We start from the raw sequence: 17,474 nt of genomic DNA on the forward strand, positions 1-17,474 counted from the left end.
GTGACTCAGATGCTCCACGGTTCGTGACCTGCTGCCTTGGCCCTCGGCGGGAGGAGGGAGGACGGAGTCACAGAGCGCGCTGCAGTCGTTGACTCAGACCCGTCTACACTCGGCCAAGGCCACCCTGCGCGGAGGTTTGCTTGTTTTACGAGCTTAAAGGAATCAGTGGATGATAAAAAGGCAATGACGGGGAAAAGATGGACCAGTCTCGTCAAGTGACAAAATGGCTAAATGTTCGGGAGAGTAAACGATCTAGGGGAGCAGGCAATAAACCTCACACCTGCTGAGCTCCGGCTTCAAAGGCGGCCGTGGATCCTGCTCTCCTCTCGTGCCATGGGGGTGGAGGGACATCCTATTTGTCATGCGTGCCCCTCTCCGGCTTCCAGGCAGCAAAGCAGAGACATTAAAAGCAAGAGTCTGAACTCAGACATGACTGAGGTGCACATGCCATCTGTGGCCCCACCAGGCAGGTGGCCCGCACTTCCTGAATGGGGCTTAGGTCGTGGTGGGCAGGCAGAGAAGGACAGTCACTGCTCTGTGCCTTCGTTGCTTCATCTGTGAAATGGGAAGGGTGACAGCTTCTGCCTAAATTGAGGCAGAAGTGAGGGTTACATGAAGTATGCCAAGTGCTTAGCACCGCGTCTGGACAGAGGCAAGGCTCGCCAGCCGTGGGCATCTCGGGAGGGAGAGATGCCGTGAGTTTCCGAGTCCTAGGTCTTCAGGCGGTTTCGTCTGGGCTCGTGGTCATGGAGCCACATTGCCAGTGTTCACATTCTTGCTCAGTTGCTCGTCAGCTCTGTGATCTCAAGATAGTTACTCAGCCCCTTGCTTCTTCCTCAGAGGCTGTGGTGAAGATTAATTCACATACGTGGAGTAATCCACGTAGAGCGTTTAGAACAGTGCCTGACGTAGAGTAAGCACAGAATTACTGTTTGTTTTTATTATTATTTTTAAAAACCACCCAAAGGCATCTGATAGGGGATCTGTTTTTTGAGGAAAACAGATCTGAAGGTAAGGGTCCCTTTTCCTGGCTGGTCATGGACTGGAGACTCGTGGGAGAGATTTAATTAGAATGAATATGTTTAGTGGAGCAACCTGCAAACGCAGAGGCATCCGTCAGTAAGGGCTTCCTCAGGGCCGGACGTCATAACGAAAACGTTCTAGAAAAGCTTTCTGTAAACTGCAGTACAAATGCCGGTGTTTCTGTCTCCATTTCCAGAGAAGTTCTGAGGGTGTGGGGTGGGGGTGGTGGTGGTGCGTGTGTGTGTGTGCGTGTGTGTGTGTGCGTGCGTGCGCGTGTGTGCGCGTGCACGCGTGCAAACATCTGGGAAAACCCGGCGTATTTAGGAATACGAGACCGCCATCACTCTCGAATCCTCATTGTGCGCTTGGCCGGGAACTCTCTTCATCCTGATTTTTATGACAGCAGAAACCGGAATTCCCTTGGGGCCTGGGTGCAGACAGTGGGAGAACCCCCTGCCTCAGTGTCTCAGCTGTGGCACGGCCGGTTTGCTTCCCTTAAGAAGCTCGTTGAGAGCAGAGTGCGGCCCCAGGCTGCTGGTGCCGGGGAGGGAAGGGGCCGTGTTTCTCTCCGTTCGTGGGCGAGGCTGAGTGGACAGGGCTGCCGGGTGGACCCGCAGGGCTCGCGGTGCCTGGTGCAGCCCCCACTCCTCCCTCCTCACGTCCAAAGCCGGGCATCTTTCCTCATGGCCTCTCAGTATGTCTCTCTCTCTCTGGACACAGGCTGCTGCCCTTTCTTCTCCTTCTCCAGACCCCACCGGCTTTCCCACAGGGCCGTTCTTGAGCAATTTTGGGACTGGCAGAGACATGTGCATTGCGTTCACCCCCCAGCCCACACTGCATTCAGATGGTGCTTTGGCACACGGGTCAAGTCGTCCTTCCAGCCTCCTGGTGGGGGTCGGGGGTGAGGGTGATTCCTGGGACCCATCCTCTTCCAGTGCAGCCGGGACACCTCCTCATCCCCAGCTCACGTGCTCCCCGGATGTAGGGAGGTGTCCAGGCTCCTGCAGAGGAGCGAAGCATTCATAGGCTGGTGACGTGAGAGCATTCTCCGAGACACAGGAGCCTTCCCAGAAACATGCAGATCAGGGAAAAATAATAGTAGATCTGGCCCCTCTCATTTCTCAGGCTCTGAAGCCAAGTCTAGACCCGCCTCCGCCACACTCCCCCCAAATCAGGCCTTCAGTCACCTGCAGTTTAGAAGCATGTGGTGGCATGTAGGACATCCTCAGGGATTGGGACAAAACTCTATTGCTGTCCCCCAAGACAACACAAAATGACAACAACAAGCAACCTCTTAACAGTGCTCACCGTACCCAGGATTTTCTGGGAAGGGCTCCCTCACAGGAAGTATCATTTCCCGGGTAGCTAGAGAAGAGTGTTGCTTGTGTGTACTTAATGGAGGTGTGGTGACAATGGCTGAGGGCTTAGCGGGGACCTGGGACACACGGGACCCATAAAGAAGGAATGAATGACGAACGAATGAACGAATGAGTCATTCTTAGCGCTCAGGGCGCGATAGGCTGTGGCCGGAGGACGCACAGTACAGTGCTGTGGCTCCCCAAGGGACCAGTGGCATCAGCCGGAAACGTGTAGGGATGCGGCAGATTCTCAGGACCCTCCCCAGACCTGAGTCAGAAGCTCTGCGGGGAGGACCGATCATCTGTGTTTTTTTAAACAACTTTGAAAAAAGTTTTTTAACTTTCCTTTTTGCAATAGTTTGAGACTCAGCCATCTCCTCAATTTCCTGAGGAGAGAAAAAAAAAAAAAAAAAAAAAAAATTACGAAGTAGCCCAGAGAACTTCTTCTGCCCTTCATCTTGCTTCCCACACGTTACTGTCGCGCTCAGCCCCTGGACAACTGCTCGGCTCGGCGCTGCTAGCGAATCTGCAGACCCTCCTCAAATCTTGCCGGCGGCCCCCCTTTCCCGCCCTAGGCTGCAGGTCAGGGTTACTTACTGCTCCTAGCTGCCCTGTCACTTGATTCTCTTTGGATCTGGGACAGTTCCTCAGTCTGTCTTTGTCTTTCGTGATCTGTGCGCCTTTGAAGAATACTCACTGGTTATTTTCTAGACTGCCCTACAATTTGGGTTTGCTTTACGTTTTCTCACAACTAAATGTCAGTAACGCATTTTTTGGCAAGAACATCACAGAAGTGATGCTCGGCCCTTTCCGTACGTCACGTCGGTGCATGACGTCTGTCCGTCTTATTCCCGGGGATGTTAACTTTATTTCTTGGCCAGGATGGAATCAGGCAGGATTCTCCATTGCAAAGAGAAAACAGTCACTATTAATATAGATAGTATTTTGAAAGTTCGTTTTTTCTCACCTTTTCACACATCGGTTTTAGCATGCATTGATGATTCTTGCCTGAAACAGCTACTACTGGTGTATTTCTGTCATTTCTTCCACGTTTTTTAATTGGAATTCCACTGTAAGGGAGAGAGAGCTTTTTCTTCCTTCTCGCTTATTTAATCAGTTATTTATTTTATCTTGGTACGCAGTTATGGGTATTTATTGTGTCCTATGGTCTGCAATCCATGTAGTAGTTTGCGAGGGCTGCCATCAGAAAGTATCAGAGACCGGGTGGCTTAAACAACAGACGTTTATTTTCTCACAATTCAGGAGGTCAGGAGTCCAAGATCAAGGCGTTGGCAGGGTTGGTTCCTTCTGAGGGCTCTCTCCTTGGCTGGCCGACGGCCGTCTTCTTCCCATGGCCTCGCGTGGTCGTCCCTTAGTGCGTGTCTGTGTCCTACTCTCTGCTTTTTATAAGGACACCGGCCCTGTTGGATTAGTGCCCACCCTGATGACCCCATTTTAACTTAATCACGTCTTCAAAGAAAGACTCTGTCTCCAAATGCAGTTATATTCTGAAGTACTCGGGGTTAGGACTTCAACATATAAATTTCGAGCAGATATAATTCAGCCTATAACAATCCCTGATTGTCATTTAGTTTGCTGTTCATATTGTCCCAGATTTGGCCATTGGAACCCCTTCACGTGGGCCCCTGTGTGCTTTCTCCATGCTCCCATTAATTTTTGAGTACTTTTTTTACTTTCTAGTACCACAGAATGTTCCAGACACATCTTGCACTTTCTCTGCCCCAGCCCTGAAGTTATGTACTTCTCCCAGGAGCCCTCATTTCTTTTGTGGAGGGATGGTCGTGATCGTCCTCTGGACGGCTCTGCTGCACACTGGAGTTTGAGAATCTCTGACACAGTGGCGAAGAGCCCGGACTCAGATTCGATCCCCTCCTTAGATGACTGAGATCTCATGAGTTAATAAATCTCTATAAGCCCGTTTCTTTATCTGTTAAATGAGGACAATGCCACCTACCTCCTAGGATGGTTAGACGCATCGAGTGATACGTTACAGAAAGCATTTAGCACAGCCCCTGGCTCACGGATAAAGTCGAACAAGGATGAGCTTTCGTTATGAGTGAGCCTTTGTCAGAGGCCAAAGAGCCGGTAACGCAGCTGCGTCTGGGCCTGGGCAGGTTCTGGAAGGATTCTCAAGCCCATCTCAGTGACCTACCGGACTAAACTCTGAGCTGATTTGAAGAACTTGATCTTGAGGTCATAGCTGGCATTTTCCAGAAGGGTCCAGGGAAGCTCACCCCGTAGTGTTCCTTCTTGGCTCTAATGTACCACCGACGTCCCTAGCACTCACCGTGGGTACCCGACAGAGGGAGGACAGCGACATCGTGCCTTAGATGTAATTCCCGATCGTTGGGTTTCTAGACCCCAGGTGGGCTGGGCCACCTCCTTCGAAACTGAGAACTTTATCTCTTATTCCTTCTGCACTCGGAAGACCAGCTCCAGAAGTGGTAGCGGGGTGTGGGGGAGGGCGACAGGCCAAGGATTTCCGTTCTCAGTTGCTGGGGTGTCATGGGGTCAGGGTGAGTGGGAGAGGTCGTCCTATAGGAAGACAGTGCATCTGTTCTACTTTTTATCACATTTGTTAATAATCTCTTTATCTTTTTTGCAGAGAGCACGGATAACTTTGTCTCTAGTAAGTCTGCTCTACTTTTTGCTTTGAAGCTGATTTATTCTGATACTTTTGGTAACTGTCAAATCCAGGTGGTCCTCTCTCCTGGTCCACCAGCGTCCCCAGACCCATGGCAGCCGAGAGCATCTGAGTGAACCGTGGAAGGGAACTGGAGAGTAGAAATCCCTCCTGGGCTGCTCTAAGCCCGAACCTCTCGGGCCGCCGCTTGGTGCCTCAGTTTCCCCAGGGGGTTTTCTGAGGTCTGACCATGTTGCCAGTCCCCTGCCTGGGTGGAAAGGGTGGTGTCGGAAAAGATGCGGGGCTGCACGTGCCTGGGACACAGACCCTCGCTCATCATCTTGGTTCTTGCGGAGAGAAAGTGGAACCTCTAAACCTCTTAGTGTGTCTCACCTGCCTCGGGGCCCCAGAATATGGCCGAGACCCACCCTGTAGAGCTGCGATTGACGAGGTCTGCTCATAGGCTGCTGTGTCCTCCATGGGATTTTGGAGGCTCAGTTTATACGTGATTTGGAGCCAGACCTAGACGATCCTAAAAGGTCTGCTCACGGGCTGCTCACGGGCTGTTGGGAAAGTTGTATTCTTTCCTTTTCCTCTTCTCCCCCGGGAGAGTGACAGCAGGAGTCTTGCCATGTCTGCCCTGTGTGGCCTGAGGTAGGAGACAGTGCTGTTTAGGACGCCCCAAGCTGTTTGGCACTGATGCGAACATCATCCGTGATTCTTTATTTGTCCTCGGTCCTAGAGGACCTGCCATCTCACAGAACATCCCTCCAGAGAATTCCGAATTGGGACCGTCTCTTGCCAAGGAGGCGATTCTAGGTGGAGGACAGACTGCTCCCTGGCCTCCCATCCAGGAATGCTGGGAGAAGCTGGTGTTTCCTGGTCGGCGCACTTGCTGCTTACCCTGAGCTGCCATTGTGTTCTGAAGTCTGCGTTAGGGGGACAGATAGTGGGCTGTTGGTGGCGCCACTGGCCTCCTGGTTCCTGCTGAGGACGGAAGCGGGGAAAGATGGAGGGTGAGGAGCGAGCGAGCCTGGGGCAGCAGAGAATAGCTGGCTGTCAGCAGCAGCTGCCATCACTGACAGAACGTGCCGAATCCAGACCCTGGCTCGGATCCCAAACCATTTTTATTTTTTGAAATGTAGTAGCGCATGGCCCACATCGCTCAGGTGACATTATTTACTTTGGAATGGGGGCAGGGCCGTGGGAGCGAAGGTCCTTTGTTTCTCATGGAGCTTGCCCATAAGCTGTCAGCACCAGCCAAGTGGCCAGACAGGGGACCTGGTCTCTGGGGACCCCTGCAAAGTCTGGGGAGGTCAGGCAGGAGGAGTCTGGCTTCAGGGGGGTGCTCTCCAGCAGGTCCCTCAAGGGACTTCGGGAGTTTGCGGGGGACTGGCACGGTGCCTGTCCTGGCCAGTAAACTAATCTTCTCCTTTCCTGTTTGGTTTTCAGTCTACGAAGTGAGCCCCACACCTCCCATCACTGTGACCCACAAACCGGAGGAAGATACTTTCGGGGTGAGTCACTTCTTGGTTAAGAGAAGGTCGCCCTCAGACTTCCCTTGAGTATCTCACTTTCCCAAATATCACGGTACCTGGACCCCTGGTGCTCATGGCAGGAGGGAGCGGTGAGGTGATGGATGCCCTCCTCGTTGGAACCTTCCTTGTTTGATGAGCGTAATTCATTGTTTGAGGAAGTCTTTGAGGATCTGCTCCAAACCCTGGGGCTCGGAAGAGAACAGTTTGAAAATCCCAGCTCTCTTAGGAGTCTGGCTGGGCCAGACTTGAAGGGGCTGTACCCAGTTGCCCAGAGGATGTCCCTGGGTGGGATTTTCAAGCGCTTCACCCACCAGACTGTCAGAGCCTGGGATTTCTTGGGGGAGGAGAGGAAAGGGCTATTTTTCGAGTCCAGATCTCTTAAAATTTCCTGGATAAGAATATTAGGTAAAGAATTTCAATATGAATATGCAGAATTTGCTTGCTAATTAAAACAACAACCAAACAAGAGACAGAAGCCTCTCTAGGCTTTTTCTTGCTTCTCTGGCTGGCCCCCAGATGAGAGGGGCTTAGAACACTGAATAGTGGAACTTTCTCAAACCAAGTTGTGCAATTTATTATTTCGCTATTCTTAGGGTCTCATAAATCACCTCTTCTAAAGACTTCACTCAGTGGCAGAGCTCCGGGAGGGCCGCAGCCGGTGCTGCGATTGGCACGCGTGTTACTTCGGAGGGCGCTCGGGTGGCCTGTGACTGTCCTGACTCTGCTTTCGGGCCCTTGCAGGTATCCATCGCCGTCGGGCTCGCTGCTTTTGCCTGTGTCTTGCTGGTGGTTCTCTTTATCATGATCAACAAGTACGGTCGACGGTCCAAATTTGGAATGAAAGGTGAGTGGGATTTTCGTTGGCGAGGCTCTCGTGGGGGGACGCGGCTCCTTTTAATCACAGGACGCGGTTCTCTTCTCCCTTGGCTCTCTGAGGGGCCCCCGGAGTTCGGCTGAGGTGGCCCTCCTCCTGCCGCACCTTTGTCATTGGTAATGATGGATTGAACTTGTATCTGTGGAGACCAAGCTGTGAGCCATCTGGTTTTGCTGTGACTGCTGAAAACACTGCTTACCTGGGCTGGTGCAGGGAGGATAATTTGGGAAGGCGGTTGGGTTTGAGGGCAAAGGAAGAGGACTTAAGTTTCTCTTCATCACTGGTGGGTGACGGGGCTCTTTATTCGAGTAGCTTGGTTTATTCCTCGCTGCAGCCATCGTGGATTGTGGCAAGAAAGTACCAGCCTAGCTAGACGTAGGGTGGACTCGGCACTGAGAAGTTGCCCGTGCAGTGAGTGGTATCTCAGCACGTAGCCCCACGCAGACTTCCAGAACGGATGCCAAGCACCGCACGACTGCTAAGTGCTGGTAGCTTCTAAGAACAGAGTCCTCAGCCCCCTTATGGCCGGGGTGGGGTGTAGGGCGAGGCTCTCCACCGAGGCTCAGGTAAGACGAGTGGCACGGAAGGGGTTGAATGGTGAATTAGCATCATCCGCCTGGTCCCAAGGATGGATCCGACCAAGTGGCTCAAGGGAGGTTGGGTACCAGTTCCCAAACAGGAACGTGAATGTCAAGATATACTTCCAGCTGGTTGGTGTTAGGGAGACACATAGGCCGGGACGACGAAAGGTTTGGTAAGCCATCAGGTTGCTGAGCTGGGATTCAGGTCAGGGATGATGGGATCTAGGAAGATCAGTTTCTGGGGCTTGTACACATGACCGGTATCTGTGGTGAGTGTCCTGACCTTGAGGCTCAGGGACTGAAGGACAGTGTGCGCGTGGGATTCACAGGGACAGTGATCCCCCGGACTTACATGCGAGTGTTTGAGTGTTGGTACATGGGGTCGGAGTAGGGAGTTTGGGATGGAACTGGTTCATAGCTTTTATTCTCAAAAGATTTTGCGACTCCTCTGAAAGTGTAGAACACTGAAATACAGCAAGAGACATCTGTAGAACAGAAGGACGGAAGACACAGGCCAGGCTGCCTGGCTTCTGCCCTTTCCTCCCCTGATTAAGATGAGCGAGTCACAGCAAGGCAGGCCAGGTGTTCCTGAATCATGTGAGGCATTTCGATCAAGAGAAATACGTGTGCAGGCAAATTAGAAAGAGGGGTAGAGGTCTGGCCTGACGCCCGATGACTTAGACGAGATCAGACCACGGTAGGCACTTCGATTGGAGATGTTTTATCTGCTGGTACTCCCCTGTGCCAAACAGGGCTTCACAGGTTTAGAAGATGAACCGCCACCGAGTGAGCTCTGAGCCTTCAACCTGAGCATAATCCCTGGGCTCCTGGCTTTGGGACTGGCACTGTTGCTTGTGCAAAGTTTCCTACCGAGGAGGGAACCTTCCTGGGCCTTCCTTCTTCCACCTGAGAAAACATCAGGGCCTCGACCGATGGGGAGATTCGGGCTTCACTGGCTTCCCCCTGAGGAGGCCACCAGCTGAGACCCTGTGACATACTTGGCAGCACTGAGAGAGCAGATTTTTCCTGTGAATTGTCATTTGGTTTCTGGAACAGCGTGTCCCCATGTCGGATGGATTAGGCAGCACCCAGGCGATGCCTGCTCCTCAACTGTCCCCTCAGCCTCTCCGTCTCGGCTCCCCTCTTCCAGGCTGAGCTTCTGCCTTGGCCCTGGTTGGCCCAGGTGAACATGTCCCCAAAGGAGGAAGCAAAGTATCCTCTCTTCTCAAGTCAGGCGCCTTGAAGAAGCTCGGCTGGAGTTAGAGGCTGACCGTGTATAGAACCAAGCCTGTATCTTCTGATCTTTATGAGCCCGATTGAGTTTAGGTCTCATTTCGGGATGAGTAAGCTAACGACCCAGTCCGCACACACCCGTCATCGTTTTTTGCCGGGGGGCACCCCAGTGCAGGAAAAAGCGTGAAGGCGCAGGTGCCGCAAGCCGCCTGATTGTGACTCAGGCAGCTTTCTGTTTCTCCAAACCCACCCATCGCCCGCTGTGAAGTTTCAGATCCGGGTGAGAATCTGTGACGCCACTTGATCGCTCTTTCAGCAAAGTTCCCTACCTTCTCGCAGCCTGTTTCCACAGCTTCAAAGTGGGCGTTTTACTGCCTACCTCACTGGGTTGCTGTGCGTGTTGTGGTCCGTGCGTGGTTGGCACATACAGGGTCACTGGGTTGCAGAGAGAGTAAAGCCCGGTCAGGCTCTGTGGCTGTCCTTCCGCAGTCGACCGTGCCCTCTTCTGTCCCACACAATATTTAGTAAAACGGCACTAATCCCAGTGCACTGTGATTGATTCGCTCGCACATCCTCTGTCTGTCCCGCTAGACCAGGGTCGACTTGGCAGAAGCCACTCCTCTCTCAGCCCGGGATGCCTGAAACTTCGCAGTGTTTGACAAATGCTTGTTGAACTTAGGAATGAATGACTTTCTTTTTAATCCTAAAAAAAAGCACAGCTAGTAAATCAATAATGGCCTAGTTAGAGCTAATTTGCAAATCTGAGGTGTCTGGGCAGTGGGAAATAGAGTGGGGATGATGGGGAACCTCATAAATAATTCCCTCCATCCACATCTGAGGACCCGGAGCAGTGTGTGAGTGAGGAGGATTTATTAAGATGAACTTGACTTCCTTCTGAGAGATAAAAAAAAAAAAAAAAGTAGAAAAATACAAAGAAACATCCATATTCCCACCATTCAGAACAAGTAACTGTTCCCGTTTGGTTTTATATTTGCATTTAAGGTTTTATTTCTAGAATAAGGAGATAAAGCCTTACTGATAAAACTCAGTCAGCTGTAACCGTCACCCCCGGTCCCGTGCGCACCTGTGTCCCCGCAGGCAGCCGTTAGCCTGAGTTCAGTGTGCGCCCGTCACTTCACTTGTCTATGCCTCTCTCCCTGTGCCGCCACCTCTCTTGCCCTGCTGCCTCCTGCACACCTGCCCGCCCCCCATGTCTCTGTCACCGCCAAACTCAGACCCCGCGGACAGCCAAGTTAGCAACGGCCTCCACCCAACCCATGGCCGTGCTAGTGGCCGAGGCCGGTATGCAGTTCGTTTTTAAACTTCGATGTGTGTGTACGTGTGTATACACATATGCTTTTGCATATACGTGCACATTTTTGTTTTTGTTTTACTTTGTTCCGTTTGTTTTTTTATAGGTCACAAATTGAATTTATTTGCCGTCGTCCATATAGATCTTATTAAGTTTAATTTGGGCAAGGCAACTTGTGCCACGACAGTTTTAACCAGCACGATTAAAAACTACAACACTCCCAAGAGCGGGCACATATACACACAGCGTGTGAAGAGAGATATACATATACACACATGCATACTTCTGTATCCGTATGTGTGCACATTTACAAAGGGCATCACTTTATGTTTTAATTTGCGCACTGGTTTATAGTCTCAGCACCCTTCCACAACTAGCTTTATTTACTTGTCAGGCGTTAGAGGTCTCTCCGTGTCGCTATGAGTAGGCATTCTCCCGGAGGCCTCACTTATGGGAGGTGGATATGTTAACGAATCTCATAGAAATGAACTGAATGTGTACCGTCTCAGACACCTCTTTACTTTTATCAGCTGCCATCTCGTGGATCAAAATTTTGGCTTGGAGAGGAGTCACCTTAGGATGCAAGCTCATGGAATCTCTTGGAATCACAAAAGTTTTAAAACGGTGCTCAGTGGACAGTGGGGTTTCTTTGGGCTGTTGATGTAACTCAGTCCCTTAGTGGGGCAGGGGTGGTGATTAAAGCATCTGGCATGGCAGGTACTGACCCTTCAGAGCATGCACCAGCCCCTGCTGGAACAGGACCATGGAAGCTCCCCGCAGTGCCAGGCATGGGCCCTCCTGTTGCCGGATTGTGGGGTGCTTAGAAGGTGGGAATTCAGGAGGTTTAGGGAAAGGGGCCATTTACTGGGAGGTACAGAAACATATAAAAATATTTCGGTATTTTAACAACGAATTATATTGTGCCAGTGCGTCCTGGGCTTGGAAGTGACAGAATTTATACCAAGCTCTTCCTCTCAAAATATTTTTAAATTAGCCATCAGAAGACCATGAGGATGATCTAGCAGGGCTCTGTGACATCTGTGTTTACAGATGAAGAAATGGAGGCTCAGAAAAGGAGGTGTCCTGCTCTCCTTTCAAGGCTGATTAGGCTGAGTTGGGCTTAGATCCCCTACTTAGAGCCCCACCCACTTTTCATGACGGAGCTGCTGGCCTCTGGCTGCCCCGCCGAGAACGTTCGTCCTTATTTCACGTGGTCATGAGGACAATAACCAGGTGAAAGATACTGGTCTGTCTTTAAATAATAAAGCCTGTCCTATAGTTTTCATGTAAGATGAGTATCGTTGTTATTTAATGGAAAAAGAAGCAAATGTGTGAATTTCGTGCAGCCCATTGAAAGAGCATACATTATTTGGACTCTCACCTTGTGACTACCTTGTAGGTAACTTTAAATACTTCTAGATCAGAGATGCTCTGGGAGTTTACTTTGTCCTTCTTGGCTTCCTCTTATTCCCACAGAGGAAACAGGAAGAATACTGGTATGTTAGAGCTGAAACAGACCTCGGACCTATTAGGCGATGTCCTCATTGTACAGAGCAGGCAACTGGGACCCGGAGAAGTGTGGAGGCGGGCAGCTCGGGCGCAGCTCACGCAGCCAGCTAGAGCGATGCCCGCCCACCTTGCCCTGGGCGGGGCTGGGAAATGAAACTGGACTGTGAATTAAGCAGCTCAGTTCTTTCTTCCGGTGCTTTGCTTAATTATCTCTGAATGCTATCGCACTAGGATGGGGCTTTCAGTCCACTTTCCTCAAGCTGGGACGCACCTGGCCTGGGGAAAGGCGGGAACGGATGGAGGAGTCTCGTCTCCCGGACTAAGAGGACTTCCTTCCTTTCTCTCGGGAAGTGTGGGAGCCCACGTGGCAAGGCAGCGGAAGCGGGAAAGCTGGGAAGGAAGGGAGTCGAGGACCGCAGCCTGGGCTTCCGGCAGCACCTCAGGCTACCGCTTGCGTTTCATCCCGATTGCTGGATGCGTGCCGGTGCCTCTGCCGGGCCCGTGGACGGCCCTCCAGGACCCGTCCAGCGTGAATTAGCGCCAGTCAGTAGGTACTTACGGTAAAGTGGTTGCCTGTTTGATTGCGATTGGGGGTTGTTAACGATTTTTTCCGTAAACAGATGGTAACCGTCCTCTGCGTGGATTGCAGAATCACGCCAGAGCCTTGATTTGGAGGGGCGGCTCCTGCCTAAGGATCTCGGGGGCTGCTGCCCGAGTTGAGTGTCTTGTCGTCTCTGTGGTTGGACCGCTCGGTCAAAGGGAATGCGTAGACTTGGGAAGGAGTCACTTCTCTCCTCTCTCCTGGCCTTGGGATGTCGGCCTGAGAAGGGCTCCTTCCAGCCGGGTGGAGGGGGTGCTGGGAGGTGTCTGGGATGCCCACGGAGTGATGCTCTGCCCGGCACTTCTTCCTCAGCTGGGAGAGGGGAACATCTAGGCGTCTGGCCAGGAGCACAGAGCGTGGGGTTGGTGCAAGGGGGATGGTACACAGAGACTTCTAAGACCACCGGCAGGGGACCTGGACCCTCGATGAGGGTACAGAGTTGGTGCCAGTAAGAAGACAGTTTCCTTTGCCAGAAAAGTACGTTGGTTTGGCCTCTGTTTAACAAGGGCGCAGAAGCCAAGAGCGGAGCACGGCAGGAGGAGGATCGGGTGAAGGATTTGGGTTTCCTCTCTCCCGGAAGTAGGCCTGTTCTTCTGTCGTGCTCGTTTCTTTCTTGACCTCTTTTGCTCTTTCCTCTGGATTGAGGTATGAAGGGAGGGAGGTGCCTCTGGCCCCCGCAGTGACCCTGTGCTTGGACTCCTGGTGGGAGGTTCTTCGAACACCCCTTTGAGAGGCGTTTCTGGACTCATTTCCTGTGTTGTACTCAGGGCCTTGGGCTCTCCTAGCAGATGCCCCTTCCCCTCTGTCGGACTCGACAGATTCGCCAACCCAGGGCACGCTCCTGGCATTGGTTCACGTCCAAGTTCAGTAGGTGACGTGTGTGGCCACCCCGCCGTCAGGACACAGATTGAGGCCAGGAGCCTTCTGCTCGCCTTCCTCGCCTTCGAGCTTTGGACTTCACTGCACGTTCCTGGCGGTGGACGAGACCTCGCCCTCCGTGGTGACAGCTCTAGAATGCGGTGCCCAGGCCTTCAAGGGGAGAGCCGAGGGCGGCGTGTGTCTTTCTGGCATGCCTCTGCCGCCCTGTCTCTGCGGGGGCTGAGCAGGTGCACAGCGAATGGCCTGGGAGGCCCCACCCTGTCACCGAAGGGCTGGTCCGCTCCATTCCTCCCTCTCAGGGATCCAGGGGATCGGCTCTTCTCCGGCGGTGACTCTTATTTGAAGGGAGATCCCAGGATTTTGTCAACTACACAGTGTTTTCCTTTGTGGCTACCTGCTAGCTGGCTGTCCTGGCAGCCCCTGCGTGCCGTTCAGCAGGGCCGAGGGTAGCCGGTGTACTTGGCTCCGTGGCCAAAGCGGTCACTTTTCTGATTGGTTTGATTTTGGCAGTGGAGCACAGTTCTTATCAATCCATGTCCTTGCAGCTGGTTCTCACAGAGTTAACGGCCTTTGACACTTCAGTTTAGAAGTTCTCAGCCTTTTGTCTCCTGCTACACATGTGACAGATGGCAGTCGTATGCCTGGCTCGGTGCTGTGCGTGTGACCAGGCTTTTGGATGGGTCCTGGCCCTCTCAGTGTTTTCACGGTTAAGAAAAATATATCAGAGCATGAGTTAACAAAAGAGATTTTAAAAGGTAGACACCAGATTCATATAAATTTTCACTCTTAAAAAATTCACAAACTTTAGTATTTTGCTATTTGTCAAAAGTTCGGTGACACGCCCCTCACCGGTCTTACACATCCCAACGTACTGTGGCGCCGGGACGGGAGACGAAGGGGTGGGGCTGCCAGCCTGACTCGCTCCCAGTGTCCTGTGCCCCACGTGGTTCCTTCGCCCCTGCGGAGTCAGGCCGCAGAGACTGCGCCAACAGAATGTCCCCGCCCCCCGTCTTGTCGTGGCACGTTCTTTCCGCCTCTGCTTCTTCTCCTCTGGGTCCTGGGGCTTCCACTTGCTCCCGGGAGGAGTGACTGTGGGCTTTGGCTGGTGAGAAACTTCTACATGGCTGCAGCGTCCAAGCCTGTGTAGCCCATTTTCCCATGAACTCTGCAGGGGCTTCAGGAAGTGCAAAGAGCGGCTCTTGAAACCGCAGGCAGCAAAGCAGAGAGATCAACGTGACTGTTGATCGGGAAACACGATTTCGGATGAGTGGAGAGAAACCACACGCCGAAAACAATGGCACACAAGGCGGCTGCTGCAAGTCCCTGGTCCCAATTCCTCCTCACATCGCTGCCCTTCGTGCTGTGCGTGGCGGAGAGAGCGTGCTGCAGGAGGAGGCCTGGCGCCCTTCATCCCTCTGCGGCCCGGTGACCAGGTGTGTCTGCCACTTGCTTCAAGCCCAGGGCTTCCAGAGGCAAGGGGGAGGCGCTTCCTCTCAGAGAGTTACCAACTCCCTCTCTTTCTCCTTCCTCAGTACCCCAGTACTTCTGGTTTAGAGAGAGCCCGGTTTGCCTTGAGATACTGGTTCGTCGCATCAGATCTTGAAGTCTTGGCGGCTTATTGGGTTAACTGAGATCATATGCATAAAACATGAACCGTATTCTAAAATCCAGTACCCAGAGCTTAAGAACTGCTCAACCGAACAGTAGCTGGTAATATAGTTATTACCATTATTATGACAAGCGACCATACTCTGAGATCCGTACCATCCCTTTTTTTTAACAGAGGAGCAAACTGGGATTCCGAGAACCCTGGTAGGGTCACCAGGTCTGTCTGACTCCCACGCTGCCTGCTCCTAGCCATGCTCGCGCTTGTTAAAGTCAGGGGAGAAGGGACGCCAGACCTGCTGGAAGCCATGGAGGGTCCCATCCCAGGAGCTGCAGAAAGCCCTTGGCATTTGGTTCTTTACTTCCCTCCATCACTTAGAGCCTCCTGTCTGCTCACAAACGCCCCCAGCTAACAGCTGCATTTCCTGCTTATCCCGCCTCAGGTGGACACTTGGCTGCAGGTTAATGGGGACTTTTGTGGCCCTGGTTCTGGCACTTTAATCCACTCATCTTCTGTCTCTCGCTGCTTCTGCTGGCTTCTTCTGTCTCTCTAAGTACACAGCTCTCAGAAACAACACAGCACGACCTGGCAGAAACTCCATTTCCAGGGAGGTCGTGATTTGTAGCCACCTGCCTTGGGAGGGCTTGGCTCAGGTTCGAAGAGGTGGCTGAGAGAGGTGAGAAGCAGCAGTTTCCATAGATTTGGGCCAGTGTGCCCCAAGTTGTGCTCAGGGGTGACCCCCCAGCTTGCCATTTGTTTCTCAGTGAGGATCCTCTAGGCCAGAGATTTCAGAGTCATTCGTTCTTGACACCTCCCTGTCCTTCACCCGTCCCCACCCTCCACCTCTGCCCACCCCGGTACAGCTCCAGTCCTGTCCACGTCAGCTCCTAAGCAGCTTCGGAAGCTGTCCCTGTCTCTCTCTGCACACGGCCACCCTCCATTCCCTCCAGGGTTCTCACCTCCGCTTTCTAACCAGACCTCCCACGGGCCTCTGGCCCTGGCCCTTTCGGGGTGGTTTCTATACTACACAGCGTCGGAGTCACAGTTCTCCAGTGGAAATTGGCTTGTGTGCCACTCTCTGCTCCAGGCATTTCAGATATGCCCCTGCCCTTAGGAGAAATGCCAGCGCCCCAGGACCCCTGACAGGGCAGCCCAAGCCCAGCCCGGCCTGGCCCTCCCGCATGCCCGGCATCGCCTCGCGACAGCGTTCCGTTCCCGCCACGGGAGACCTCTCTTCCGTGCTCCCTAAGACCACAGCGCCTCTGCTCCCTAAGACCACAGCGCCTCTGCCTGGACCGCCCAGAGGGTCCCCACCCCACAGCTTCACGAGCTCCCAGGTCCTCTTCTTCTGGATTCAGCTCAGGCTTCACTCGCCCCAGCAGGCCCGCCCTGGCCAGCCCGAGCGGGGGAGCCCGCACGCCCGGTCGTTGCGGCGTCACGCAGCTTCCCTCCCTAGCACCTCGCAGGGCGGTGGAAGGGTGCTTGATGAGTGCTTGCCTTTCTCAGTGGACTGGCGGGCTCACTCACCCAGCGTTACTAATGCCAGCACTCTGCCTAAGGCCGCCTTGGACTTTGCAACCAAAGGGCTGGAACCTGGAGCTCCTCCCATGGGCAGCACCCCCAGTTTTGTTACTGCGGTGATGGGGCACACGGTCTGGGATGGTTTCTCTTGGTGCTCGTTGGTTGCCTGAGATAGAAATGGTGATTTTCGCCAGCTGCCAACAGCTCTTCCCTTCCCATGCATCGCGTCCCTCCTCCCGCCCCACGGGGCCCCGCAGACGGGAGGTCCCGAGGACGGAACTGCCTTTCCCTAAGATCACATGGCGTTTATGGGGTCCTCTGTCTCCCTCAGTGCCTCTCTCTTTGGCCACCACCTCGTGCCGAGTCAGGTAGATCGTGCGGCTTCTCGCGTCCACACCACTAAGATTTCTTCCCTAGCCATGCCCTTGCTACTCATTACAGCCCGGAGTCAGACAGGCCTGGGGTCGAATCTCAGCCCCGGTGCTTGGAAGCTGTGGCACTTATGGTGACACATTAACGATTTTGGGCCTCCCTTTCTTCAGCTTACAAATGAGAAGGATAATCCTTACTATGCTAGGATTTATGAGAATTAAGTGAAATTATGTATATAAAGAATTAGTTTAGTCCCTGGCCATGTAGTAATCACTCGACTAACGTAGTGGGGCGAGGAATAATTATGCCTCTTGCTCCATTCAGAGAGGCTGTGAGTAACCCACGGCCCCATTACGGCTGCGGTTTGCAGCCTCAGGGGCCTGTTAAGGATGCCAGTGTCTGGGCCGCTCCCTTGACCAGTGC

The 17,474-nt window shown here is 53.0% G+C and overlaps 1 protein-coding gene across 1 annotated transcript in view; it reads left to right on the forward strand.

Annotated features, from left to right (window-relative positions):
- Positions 1–17,474, forward strand: part of LOC105306725 (NT-3 growth factor receptor-like) — a 234,850-nt gene that overhangs the window by 6,108 nt on the left and 211,268 nt on the right. The window contains exons 4-6 of the mRNA XM_023524272.1: positions 2,914–2,949; positions 6,478–6,542; positions 7,305–7,407. Of these exons, the coding sequence (XP_023380040.1) occupies positions 2,914–2,949; positions 6,478–6,542; positions 7,305–7,407 (204 nt within the window). The remainder of the gene's footprint in view (positions 1–2,913; positions 2,950–6,477; positions 6,543–7,304; positions 7,408–17,474) is intronic.

This window comes from Pteropus vampyrus, unplaced genomic scaffold (assembly GCF_000151845.1).
Source record: "Pteropus vampyrus isolate Shadow unplaced genomic scaffold, Pvam_2.0 Scaffold458, whole genome shotgun sequence".
Taxonomy (NCBI): Eukaryota; Metazoa; Chordata; class Mammalia; order Chiroptera; family Pteropodidae; genus Pteropus; species Pteropus vampyrus.